The sequence below is a fragment of the Malania oleifera genome, chromosome 1 (assembly GCF_029873635.1).
Source record: "Malania oleifera isolate guangnan ecotype guangnan chromosome 1, ASM2987363v1, whole genome shotgun sequence".
NCBI classification, from domain to species: Eukaryota; Viridiplantae; Streptophyta; class Magnoliopsida; order Santalales; family Ximeniaceae; genus Malania; species Malania oleifera.
Genome location: NC_080417.1, coordinates 28,918,382 through 28,931,823, shown reverse-complemented (window position 1 = coordinate 28,931,823; position 13,442 = coordinate 28,918,382). Strand labels below are relative to the sequence as shown.

Sequence of the window (13,442 nt, the reverse complement as noted above, 5' to 3'; positions counted from 1 at the left end):
GCAACCCAAATCAAAGTCAGTAGCCAAGCTTCGTGACTTCGGGTGCCCGGTCACATTTTCGGTGGCTCGAAGGCAGGTGTTCGGTCACCCGGGGATATATTTGAACTAAAATCATAGGGCGCCCAAGTTGGTGAATAGTCCCTTTCAAAGGGTTCGGGCACCCGGGGAAGATGTGTGCATTTAAGGTTCGGTCACCTGAGGGCTAGTCAACATTTTGACTTTCAAAGTTTGGGCGCCCGAGGAGTTTTGTACTCCAAAGGTTCGGTTGCCTGACTCCTCTTATCTTACTTAGATTTGTCCAATTTTAAGCACAATTATAACACACTTATATATTTTATGCTATGTGTGTGTGAGTGTTGGAGCTTAGGGTTTTACTATGGTCAAGTTGAGCTCACACTATATCTTGTGTGCATGATGTGCAGGTGATAGGCATACAAACCATATCCTAGATTACCATTACAGACCTTATTACATAAATGACTAATATATTACAATGTAAATTACAAAGCTTCATGGTCTTCGTAAGAACCCGAACTGTGAAAATTGGGTTTAAATATATAAAAGAGGGGCAAATTAGGAATTTAGCGGATTTCGTCGACGAAGCCAAATTTCGTCGACGAGGCCTTTGTTCTTCTCGTCGACAAAATTCAGAGACTCATCGACGAGGAGAAGCCGAGGAGTCATAGAAAAATAGGCGATCTCAGATTCGTCGACGAGGCCATCGATTTGTCGATGAAGTCAGTGAAAGATTCATCGATGAAGGCACCATTTCGTTGATGAATTCCACCAAGTCAAACGGTTATAAAAGGAAATTTTCATTACTTCTTCATTAAGAAACTTAGATTTTATCTTTCTCTCTCTCTAAAACTCTCCCTACACTCCTTCTCTCTAGATTTCTTCGCCGATCGTTGATGGAATTGGAAATCTAAAGTTACCATGAGGATCATGGAAGGATTCTCTACAATTTCTACGGATCGGAATACGGTTTTAGAGATCTTCGGGTTTTGGCAAAAAATCGAGGTAAGGTTCGATATTCAATTCTGATCCGGTAGTTTTGTAGGAAACTATTTTGTGAGTATATTCTATACTGTGATTTGTAGGTTTTGGAACTCAGTTCGCTATTTAGGGGTCTTGGAGTTCGGGAATTGTTATTCGAGGAAAAGGTAAGGGGAAACTGTGTTATATTGGTTATTTTTTAAATCGAACTCAGTGAAACTATGGTTCACGGTCCTGTATGTGTTTTGGTTACTCATTTTGGGGTATCTAACGGGGAAAACTATGGGTTTTTCATTATTACAGTTTTGGGAAAAAAGGGGCAACGGGCTGCATCCCTAGTTTTGTTGAAAACAGTGGGTATATGTTGATTTATACTGTGATATTGGGATGGTCGTGCCTTAACTTTGTTTAAACTGTATTTGTTTAGGAAACCATGATTTAGATTACCAAATGGGTGTGATTTGTTTGGTTATATGAGCATGCATAGGTTGTATCTTGGTGAAATAAGAACTGGGTTCCGAATTGTTCTAGGTTTGAAAATCTGACTTTTTCGAAGAGTGCGCAATACCACTAGTTGGCCGGCTTTCAAGCCAAAGGGTGTGCGAACACTAGATCTGCACCAATTCATTGCTGATGCTATGCCAGGTTACCGGGGGCACCGGCGTTTTTCGAAGGGTGTGAAATATCACCAGACTGCCGGCATTGGCCGAAGGGTGTGAAATACCACCAAATCACCGATTTTTACCAAAGGGTGTGAAATACCACCAGACAGTCCGACTTCGAGCCAAAGGGTGTGAGGACACCAGATTGTATTGCTTGGTTTGTGAAAATACTGGAACTATTGTGATTGTTTTGATTATTGATCCATGAATGTTAGTGTATCATGATAACACTCAAATACCACACACCGATATAACCTATGTTCTTCCTTACTAAGAGGTGTCTCACCCCTACTGTGCGTACATTTTTATAGGTCCTTCGGGTAATCGGAACTAGCGTCCTGGTGTAGGGAGCGTAGTGGCCGATGTACCGCATTTAGCGCTAGGCAAGTGCTAGGACTGTATTTTGATGGGTTGCCATTTTGGGATGTGTTGGGCACCCAGTTTGTACGTTTTTGATAGAGCCATGTTCTGCTCTTGTATAGACTCTGGTATGGTACTGCATATGTGTATATAGATGACCTTTTTCCGCTGCGTATATGTTTGTGATTGGATATGTTTAGGGTGCCTGGGAACCCCACGGGGTCGGACCCTCATTCATGTACTATATCTTTGGGATGTTTTATTAGATACATTGACAGGTTAGTTACATTTTCACCTTTGGGTCCCATTTCGGGGTTTGGGGCGTGACAGCTTGGTATCAGAGCTAACCAGGTTATTAGATCTTGTAGACTTGGTTAGGCTTAGTTGTGAGTACATACAAGAGTATAGGATGTGGATATGGGTAGTGTTGGTTGAGGGTTGTTCGGTTGCTAGACCGAGATTTGTCGATGGTATTTCGTGTTTTTCCTGGGATGACGATTCCAGTAAAAGTAGGGCAGATCATTGATGACTTTCGTGTCGGTGTGATAGGACAGACCTAGACCTAGTAGGGAGAAGTTAACACGATTATTGTAGATTATTGTGTTAACTGTATGTGTTGTAGGGATACTGATAGATTCCTATTGTGTTGCAAAATGGAACCCAAGGATAATAACCTGGGAAGTGGCTCCGAGGAGACTACAAGTGATGTGTCTCCTTTTGTGCCTCGAGGTTTGACGAGGCAGGTATTGTGGGAGATCAGGTGGAGTGTGGGGAGACGTGAGCGTTCTCCTGTTGCTGCGGGGTGCACCATTGAAAGGTTCACACGCATACATCCTCCGACGTTCTCTGGAGGACCTGATCCAATGATAACAGAGGATTGGGTGGAGAAGACTAAGAGGATCTTGGAGGTCCTGCACTGCACAAATAGGCAGCGAGTCCTTTATGCCACCTTCCAGCTATCTGGGGAGGCGGGTCGATGGTGGACTGCGGTGAATCTGCTGGAGAAGCAGAGAGCTGGTCTTGAGGAGATGACGTGGATCCGATTTAAGGAGGTGTTCTTTGATAGATATTTCCCAACTTCAATACGTGATGCGAAGACAGATGAGTTTTTTGCTCTGATTCAGGGGAGTTTGACAGTGCAGGGGTATGCGGCTCGATACATAGAGCTGTCCCGCTTTGCACCATGTATGATCTCGAGCGAGTATGAGAAGACTTGGAGGTTCGAGAAGGGCCTAAGGAAGGATATCCGCAGACTGGTGGGTATGCTTCAGATCCATGAGTTCTCGGTGTTGGTGGATAAAGCCACGGTGATTGAGGATGGTATCCGAGAGGATGAGGCGGATCAGGAATCGAGGAAGAGGACAGTACCTTCTGGTTCTCAAACAGAATCTCGTCAGGGATTGTGGAAGAAGAGGAGCAAGGGCTCGAGTTACCGCCAAAATATCGAGCGCTAGGATTCTCAGATGAGCCAGACTCGTGGACGTTGTGCCAGATGCCACAAATGGCATGAGGGTGAGTGCCAGTCATTTGGAGGTAACTGCTATAACTGTGGCCAGTTAGGTCACATGTTTCGTGATTGTCGTGCACCGAGGCGAGACGTACCTGCAATTAGTAGGGACCAAGGGAGTAATCAGATACCTCGAGGAACCATTCAAACGAATACAGCTCCAGCCAGAGTATGCTCTCTTACTCCAACGGACGCTGAGCATGCAGGTAACATGGTGATAGGTACCTTATTATTTCTTTCAAATAAAGCTTCTGTTTTGTTTGATTCGGGTGCAACCCATTCCTTTGTGTCTGTGAATTTTGTGGAACGGTGTGGGGTTGAGACCTGAGACATGAATGAGGTGTTATCTATTACTACGCCATCTGGGAGTGTATCTTTCTGTAGGAAGATGTTGGTAGACTGCCCAGTGGAAATTCAGAAGAAGCTGCTACCAGAGAATCTTATGGTATACGACATGTCGGGGCTCGATATCATTATGGGGATGGATTGGTTATTCTCCAGTTATGCTGTGATCGACTGTCGTAGGAAGGTGGTAGTTTTCAGACCTCATAGGGAGCAGGAGTATGAATTCATGGGATCTTGTGTGCGTCCAGCGCCACAGATTATGTCGGCATTATAGGCGAGGGGGTTACTCTTCGACGGATGTCAGGGGTACCTAGCTTGTGTGTAGGAACCATCACGGAATGAGTTGAGGCTCGAGGACATTCGGGTAGTTAGTGAGTTCTCGGATGTGTTTCTAGATGATTTACCCGGTTTACCTCCAGATCGTGTGGTGGAGTTTGTGATAGAGTTACTACCTTGTAAGGCACTGATCTCTAAAGCTCCGTACCAGATGGCTTCAGCAGAACTTCGGGAGTTGAAGGAGCAGTTACATGAATTACTGGATAGGGCATTCATTCAACCTAGTGTTTCATCCTGGGGAGCTCCAGTACTGTTTGTGAAGAAAAAGGATGGGTCGATGCAGATGTGCATTGATTACCGTGAGATTAACAAGGTAACTGTGAAAAATCGCTATCCTTTACCTTGTATATATGATCTCTTTGATCAGTTGCAGGGGACGTGGGTCTTTTCAAAGATCGACTTGCGGTCAAGATATCATTAGGTGAGGGTTAGAGTAGAGGATATAGCGAAGACTACTTTCCGGATCAGATATGGCCATTACGAGTTCTTAGTCATGCCTTTTGGGTTGATAAATGCTCCGGCGGTGTTCATGGATCTGATTAACCGAGTTTTCCATGAGTACGTGGATCGGTTCGTGGTGGTGTTCATTGATGACATTCTGGTATACTCGAGGAGTACGAAAGAGCACGTGGAACATTTGAGGTTAGTGTTATAGATTCTGTAGGAGAAGAAGTTGTATGCTAAGTTGAAGAAGTGTGAATTCTAGTTGAGTTAGATTGCATTCTTAGGCCATATGGTTACTGGGGATAGTATATCAATTGATCCTAGCAAGATTGAAGTTGTGGTCGACTGGGAAAGGCCGAAGAATGTACAGGAGGTTCGGAGTTTTCTGGGATTGGCAGGTTACTATCGTTGGTTCGTAGAGGGTTTCTCTAAATTTTCTAGACCTCTGACACGATTGACCAAGAAAGAGGTGCAGTTTGAGTGGACTAGTGATTACGAGCAGTGCTTTCAGAAGTTGAAGCACTGGTTGGTTACTGCTCCAGTATTGACCATTCCTTCGGGGGATGGTGGATTTGTGATTTATAGCGGCGCGTCTTTGAAGGGCTTGAGATGTGTGCTTATGCAACAGGGTAAGGTAGTGGCGTATACTTCTTGGCAACTGAAGGAATATGAGAAGAACTACCTTACGCACGATTTGGAATTGGCTACTGTGGTATATGCACTGAAGATCTGGCGACACTATCTGTACGGGGTGCAGTGTGAGATCTTCATTGACCATAAGAGTCTCAGGTATTTCTTCACACAGAAGGAGTTGAACATGAGGCAGAGGCGGTGGCTTGAATTGATTAAAGACTACGATTGCACGATCAGTTATCACCTGGGGAAGGCTAATGTGGTGGCTGATACGTTGAGTCGAAAATCAGGGCCTACGGCTGTATATGCGGTTGTAACTCAATGTCACATCAAACGGGATTTGGAAAGCTCGGGTATAGAAATGGTGGTGGGTGATCATCAAGCTTACCTTGCTGGTTTGGTGGTCCAACCGACCTTATTTGAGCGTATAAAAAACCACGTAGGCTAGTGATGCAGAGTTGGCAGAGGTTATGGAAAAGGTACAACAAGGACTAACTACAGAGTTTAACATCTCTAAGGGAGGTGTGTTAAGGTTTGGGACCAGACTGTGTGTTCCGAACGATGATAAGATCAGAAGGACGATTCTAGAGGAGGCGCATCGTTCTATGTTTACAGTACATCCTGGTAGTACGAAAATGTATCGGGACTTGCGCGAGACCTTCTGGTGGTCTAGTATAAAGAGGCAAATTGCTCAGTTTGTGGAGCAGTGTCTGACGTGTCAGCAAGTGAAAGCTGAACATCAAAGGCCGACAGGGCCGTTGCAGCCTTTGCCTATTCCAATATAGAAATGGGAGCATATTTCCATGGATTTTGTGACCGGATTGCCACCAACGCTTCACGGACAGAATGTTATTTGGGTGATCATGGATAGATTGACGAAGTCTGCTCACTTCATACCGATGAAAGTTGGCTATCCGTTGAGTAGTCTAGCAAATTTGTATGTGCATAAGATTGTGAGAATGCACGGGGTACTGGTGTCCATTGTGTCGGATCGGGATCCGAGGTTTACTTCTTGATTCTGGATGAGCTTACAGGAGGCATTAGGGACGAAGCTTACTTTCAGTACAACGTTCCACCCCCAGACTGATGGACAGTCGGAGAGGACAATACAAATATTGGAAGATATGTTGCGAGCTTGTGTATTGGACTTCGGTGGTAGCTGGATACAGTTTATGCCACTTGTAGAGTTCGCTTATAACAACAACTTTCAGTCTAGTATAGGAATGGCACCGTTCAAGGCTTTGTATGGTCGGAGGTGTCGATCTCCTTTGTGTTGGAATGAGGTTGGTGAATGTCGGGTGTTAGGACCTGAACTCATGCAGCAGGCGTCTGAGAAGGTGGGTTTGATTCGGGAGAGGATCAAATCAACTCAGAGTCGGCAGAAGAGTTACACAAATGTTCGCCGCCGTGAGTTAGAGTTTGAAGTGGGAGGTAAGGTATTTCTGCTTGTCGCTCCGATGAAAGGGGTTATGCGATTCGGCAGGAAGGGCAAGCTAAGCCCGAGGTATATCGAACCATTCGAGGTACTTGAGCGAGTGGGTTCGGTAGCCTACAAAGTTGCATTACCTCCAGCACTTTTGAGGGTCCATGATATGTTTCACGTATCCATGTTGAGGAGGTACGTGTTGGATCCTTCGCATGTTATTAGTTATGATGAGTTGGAAATTGGGGATACTTTAGCGTATGAGAAGATACTTGTTCAGGTTCTAGAATGTAAAGTTCAGAAGCTTTGTACCAAAGAGATACCGTTAGTGAAGGTATTGTAGTGAAACCACAAGGTTAAGGAAGCTTCTTGGGAACTGGAAATGGAGATACGTCGGAAGTATCCACAGTTGTTTTGAGCACTTGTACATGATCCTACTGTGGGTTGGGATAGGTGGTTAGTCGTCGGGAGTGTGTATGTACTATGAACTCTTGAGACTATTGTATATGTAACCACGGTATTCCTCCACCATAAGTGAGGGTATGTATGTGTATGTGTATAATGGGGCTACACTGTAGTGGTCGCCAGTTTTTCTCTAGAGTTGTGTCTACGTATTAGATTGTATGAATGAATTTGTGAATGAGAGATGGCAAATTTCGAGGACGAAATTTTTGTAAGGAGGGGAGATTGTAAGAACTCGAACCGTGAAAACTGGGTTTAAATATATAAGACATGGGCAAATTAGGAATTTAGCAGATTTCGTCAACGAAGCCAGATTTCGTCGACGAGACCTTTGTTCTTCTCATCGACGAAATTCAGAGACTCGTCGACGAGGAGAAGCCGAGGAGTCTCGGAAAAATCGACGATCTCAGATTCATTGACGAGGCCATTGATTCGTCGATGAAGCTAGTGAAAGATTCGTCGACAAAGGCACCATTTCGTCGACAAATTCCCCTGGGTCAAAGGGTTATAAAAGGAAATTTTCATTACTTTTTCATTAAGAAACTTAGATTTTATCTTTCTCTCTCTCTAAAACTCTCCCCACACTCCTTCTCTCTAGATTTCTTCACCGATCGTTGATGGAATCGGAAATCTAAAGTTACCACGAGGATCGTGGAAGGATTCTCTACAATTTCTATAGATTGGAATCCCGTTTCGGAGATCTTCGGGTTTTGGTGAAAAATCGAGGTAAGACTCGATTTTCAATTCTGATCCGGTAGTTTTGTAGGAAACTATTTTGTGAGTATATTCTGTACTGTGATTTGTAGGTTTTGGAACTCGGTTCGCTATTTAGGGGCCTTGGAGTTCGGGAATTGTTATTCGGGAAAAAGGTAAGGGGAAATTGTGTTATATTGGTTATTTTTGAAATCAGACTCGATGAAACTGTGGTTCACGGTCCTGTGTGTGTTTTGGTTACTCATTTGGGGAGATCTAAAGGAGAAAACTATGGGTTTTTCATTATTACATTTTTGGAAAAAAGGGGGCGATGGGCTGCATCCCTGGTTTTGTTGAAAACCGTGGGTATATGTTGATTTATACTGTGATATTGGGATGGTTGTGCCTTAACTTTATTTAAACTGTATTTGTTTGGGAAACCATGATTTAGATTACCAAATGGGTGTGGTTTATTTGGTTATATGAGCATGCATATGTTGTATCTTGGTGGAACGGGTTCCGAATTGTTCTAGGTTTGAAAATCTGGCTTTTGTCGAAGAGTGCGCAATACTACTAGATTTGCCAGCTTTCGAGCCGAAGGGTGTGCGAACACCATATCTGCACCGGTTCAACGCTGATGTATGCCAGGTTACCGTGGGCACCGACATTTTTCGAAGGGTGTGAAACCGGCATTGGCCGAAGGGTGTGAAATACCACCAGACAATCCGGTTTCGAGCTGAAGGGTGTGATGACACCAAATTGTATTGCTTGGTTTGTGAAAATACTGGAATTGTTGTGATTGTTTTGATTATTGATCCATGCATGTTAGTGTATCATGATAACACTCAAATGCCACACACCGATATAACCTATGTTCTTCCTTACTGAGAGGTGACTCATCCCTGCTATATGTACATTTTTACAGGTCCTTCGAGTAACCGGAACTAGCGTACTAGTGTAGGGAGCGTAGTGGCCGGTGTACCGCGTTTAGCGCTAGGTAAGTGTTAGGACTGTATTTTGATGGGTTGCCATTTTGGGATGTGTTGGGCACCCAGTTTGTACGTTTTTTATAAAGCCATGTTCTGCTCTTGTATAGACTCTGGTATGATACTGCATATGTGTATATAAATAACCTTTTTCAGCTGCGTATATGTTTGTGATTGGATATGTTTAAGGTGCCTGGAAACCCCATGGGGTCGGACCCTCATCCATTGTACTGTATCTTTGGGATGTTTTATCAGATACAGGGATAGGTTAGTTACATTTTCACCGGGCGTGACAGTCTTCTTATTTCTTCAAGTGCCATCAAGGAAGTTTGATTTGAACCTGCACAAACACTTAACAAACATCAAATATCAATATTTGTCATTATCAAAATCGGGTGTGACCAATAAGGTCAACATGGTCTTACCACTGGCATCTTACGTGCCTCAAATTGCATTTCACGTGCCTCTAAACCAATCCTACCTCCCACGTCTTGACCCTATTCGGATCCATCCACAGCCTAAATGATCCTTATTGGTCTCAGCCACACACTTGGTCCTCCAACTGTTAGCACATTGGGAGAATTAGCTTCTCATCTCGACTTTTATGATGTCGCTCACCCAGAGTTACGAACTGTCGGCTCTGATACCACTTGTTAGGATAGGAGGAGCCCATGGGTGGGCTTGATACACATGAGTGAACACCAACTTGACACAAAAGCTCAGCCTATTGGGTCTTGGGTCCAACCATGTATATAAGCCCCCATCATCCACTCTAATTTTCCAATGTGGGACAAGCTCACAAGTAGAATTCTCAATATATTTATAAAATTTGCTTTTCAATCTTAGTTCATATACACACCCATACACCCACACACATATATATACACGCTTCAACATTTACTCAAATTTTACAAGTGATCATATTAAATATATAAAATGCTTAAATGTTGACTCCAACATCTAATAATGATTTACTTTTTTACTTTAAAATTAATTAGAAGTGAATAAAAAAAGTAATCAATTCTTTTATTTATTTGTCTTGAATAGCATAACATTTTATTAAAGATTCAAAATAAAAATTATAATTTCACAAAAACTTTAGGGTCTATTTGGTATCGTTACTATCTTCTGCTTTCTGTTTTCGTTTCTCCACAGCAAAAAAAAAAAATTATAAAAATATGTTTTTCTTTTTTCTATTGTCAGTTTTCTATTTTTATTGTCGATTTTTAGTTGTTTACCAAAAAACTGAAAACCAAATTTTATGAGTTTCAATTATTTTGAAAACTTGTTGTCAAAAATTTTAATATCGAGAAATAAATTTTTTGAATTAAATTATTTATTTTATAACTTTTAAATTAAAATAAAAAATAAAATGATCATATGAATTTAAATATAATTAAAAGAAAAATATACATAAATTCTAAAAAACAATAATAAAGTCAATTACAAAATACTTTTATTATTTTTCAATTGTCATGTCAAAAAAATTTTGTTATAAAGTAAATTTTGAAAATAGAGCAATTAAGTAAAATAATTATAATAAATTTTTATTTTTACAATAACAATTTTTTTTCATGTGTATTATTTGTAATTTTATTACTTTAATCATATTTTTATAATACTTTGATTTAAAGATGAAAATGAGTATTTTTAATAATGTTTATAATTTGTATTAATTTTACCCATGTTGCTATTTTCTAAAATTCTATTTTTATTTTTGATTTTTGACTTTTGATTTTTTTCATTTCTCTATTTTTTTACAGTGATATCGAATGAGCCCTAAATATTGCATTCCGTAAATTTTTTATTTTAAATTTCAATTCATATGAACTTAACTAAAAGAAAATATTTTTCCACGGATAACTAACTAACTAGTAATTACGAAACAAAAAAGAGACTGCAATAAAGTGGTAAAGCAAATCCAAAACTGAAAAGCATAGCGTAGTATTGTAATTGCAATATTAGGCAGCTACGAAATGAAGGTAGTGGGCAAGTTTAGGAAGCACTGAAGCAGGGAATCCCATAAAGCAAACCAAAAAGTAACTTCACCCACAAGCTTCCCATTATTTTCCATGTCCAAAGAATTCCACATTTTCTGAATTTACTCCATGCCCCGCACGCAAAGATAAAAAGCCCACCATCATTGCCACCAAAAGCTCCTCCCCTCCATTTCCCGAGAAACAGCCAGAAAGTACTGAAGAAGAAGAAGCAGAGGAGAGGGAGAGTCCTCTTTGCTCTGTTTCTGGCTCTGATCTCTTCCTCCCTTCCCGTCCCCTGTTTCAGCGATGAAATTTACCCCTCTCAAGTCCTCTGAAACTACCCAAGGCTCCAACACAAAACCGCTTTCCTGCTCCAATACCACCCGGAATACCTCCTTCCACCGCCCCACAACCACCGACTCTCTTTCCAATTTGTACTACGAACCCACCTCCGTCCTGGACGTCCGCCGGAGCCCCAGCCCCGCCGCAGACGTTCCGCCCTCTGCCGCTGGAATACTGCCCTCGCTTCCCGATGCGTTGGCCCACTCCGACGACCTAACACTTCACTCTGACGACGTTTGGGACAAGTTGTTCACGGGCTTGGGGTTGCCCGACGCTGACGACTCCGGCACCGATCAGTCTAGGGCTATTACCCAGTTGGGTCCTTGCATCGACCCTCAATTTCCTCTCGTTCCTGATTTCCCACCTTCTCAACTCCTCGATTATGCGCCGTTGCCGTTCGGTCCAACTGATTTCAATTTTTGCGATCAGAGCTTGAACTCTTTCGATCTCTCCAACGATGTTCAGTGGAACTTGGGGTTTGATTTCGCGGAGGATCTGATTCGAGCGGCCGAGTGCGTCGAATCCAACGACTTGAATCTCGCGCAGGGGATATTGGCACGGCTCAATCAACGGTTGCAGACTCCCGCCGGGAAGCCCCTCCAAAGGGCTGCGTTCTACTTCAAAGAAGCTCTTCACTCTCTCGTCGCCGGTTCGAACCGGCCCAATCGTTGTTCTACGTCTTCGGAAATCGTTCAGACGATCCGAGCTTACAAGGCCTTTTCCGGCATGTCCCCAATTCCGATGTTCTCTCATTTTACTGCCAATCAAGCTCTGCTCGAAGCCGTTGATGGGTTGCCGTTCATCCATGTCATAGATTTCGATATCGGGCTGGGAGGAAAATGGGCATCTTTCATGAGAGAGATCGCCGACAGAACTGACGTAAGAAAAGTCATTTCCCCTGTTCTTCGCATCTCCGCCGTCGTGCCTGAAGAATTCGCAGTTGAGTCCAGATTGATCGGCGATAGCCTGACCCAATTCGCTCACGAACTGAGACTTGGGTTTCAAATCGAGTTTGTGTTGATTCGCGCTTTCGAATTTCTCTCGTTCAAAGCAATAAAGTTCATGGACCGCGAGAAGACGGCCGTTCACATTTCGCCGGCGACCCTCACGCGCCTAGCCGCGACGAACGGCGTCGCCGCGTTCCTGACAAATCTCCGGCTCCTCTCGCCTCGCGTCGTGGTGTTCGTGGACGGGGAAGGGTGGGCGGACGCCGGCACGTCATCGTTTAGCCGGGATTTCGTCAACGGCCTCGAGTTCTACACGGCGATGCTCGAGTCGCTGGACGCGACCGGCAGCGGCGGAGGAGGCGGAGGCGGAGGCGGAGTAGATTGGGTGCGGAAGATCGAGACGTTCCTGCTGAAGCCAAAGATATTCGCGGCGTTGGAGGCGGCGGGACGGCGGGCGACGCCGTGGAAGGAGGTGTTCGCGGGGGCTGGACTGAGGGTGGTGCAGCTGAGCCAGTTCGCGGACTTTCAAGCGGAGTGTTTGCTGGGGAAGGCTCAGGTAAAGGGGTTCCACGTGTCGAAGCGCCATGGGGAGATGGTGCTGTGTTGGCACGACAAGCCTATGGTTGCCACGTCGGCATGGAAGTGCTAGGGCTAGGTGGTTTACATGCAGCTGACCATGTTTGTACGTACTATGTTATTTATGATGATTAATGTAATGTAGAATGTAACCATGACCATTTTGTTTTGTTTTCGTTGTTGGTTTTTTCAAAATCCCTTGGGAATTTATCCTTTTAATGAGCCTGGGCTTGTTTCCAAACAAAGGAGTTTGTGAAACCATATATATACCTTGGCCCGGCCTAGTTATTATCTATCCTTTTTGTTTTTTTGCTTGCTTACCTAATTATTAAATAATGGAATGGGTATTTGCTTTTTCTTGTTCATTTTGCTATTTTTTTGGTTACCTTGAACTTCAATTTGGGCATGTCTTTCGGAAATATGATTATTAATTCTCATTATATATATATGTGTATATATATATATGCACAAAATACGATGCTCAATTCAAATTTATCACTCCCAAACAATTACATTGATGAGTTTTACGATGAATATAGGGCAGCAATAACAAACCGAAGGCAATGATTGAATTTAAATCATTGCAAATAATAATATTTTATTTTTACTAGATATTGTAGTTAATTGCAACCGTCGAGATTGATGAACACTAACTGTAGTAGGATAGAAAAAAGGTTTTAAATTTTGTTTGTGAAAGATATTCAGATTCCTCCAAAACATAAGAAATTTTCAATGATTCAAAGGTTTGCTA

At 42.9% G+C, this 13,442-nt stretch overlaps 1 protein-coding gene across 1 annotated transcript; it reads left to right on the top strand.

The window, feature by feature from the left end:
* The first annotated feature begins 10,772 nt into the window (after nucleotides 1-10,772).
* LOC131160637 (scarecrow-like protein 15) lies at nucleotides 10,773-13,056 on the top strand. Its single transcript, XM_058116489.1, has one exon. It carries the CDS (start codon nucleotides 11,133-11,135, stop codon nucleotides 12,762-12,764), a length of 1,632 nt encoding a protein of 543 aa, XP_057972472.1. The 5' UTR covers nucleotides 10,773-11,132; the 3' UTR covers nucleotides 12,765-13,056.
* The last annotated feature ends 386 nt before the right edge of the window (nucleotides 13,057-13,442 follow it).

What these genes read in the sequence shown, in the direction of transcription:
- LOC131160637 (XM_058116489.1), top strand. Translation starts at nt 11,133, where the DNA reads ATGAAATTTACCCCTCTCAAGTCCTCTGAAACTACCCAAGGCTCCAAC.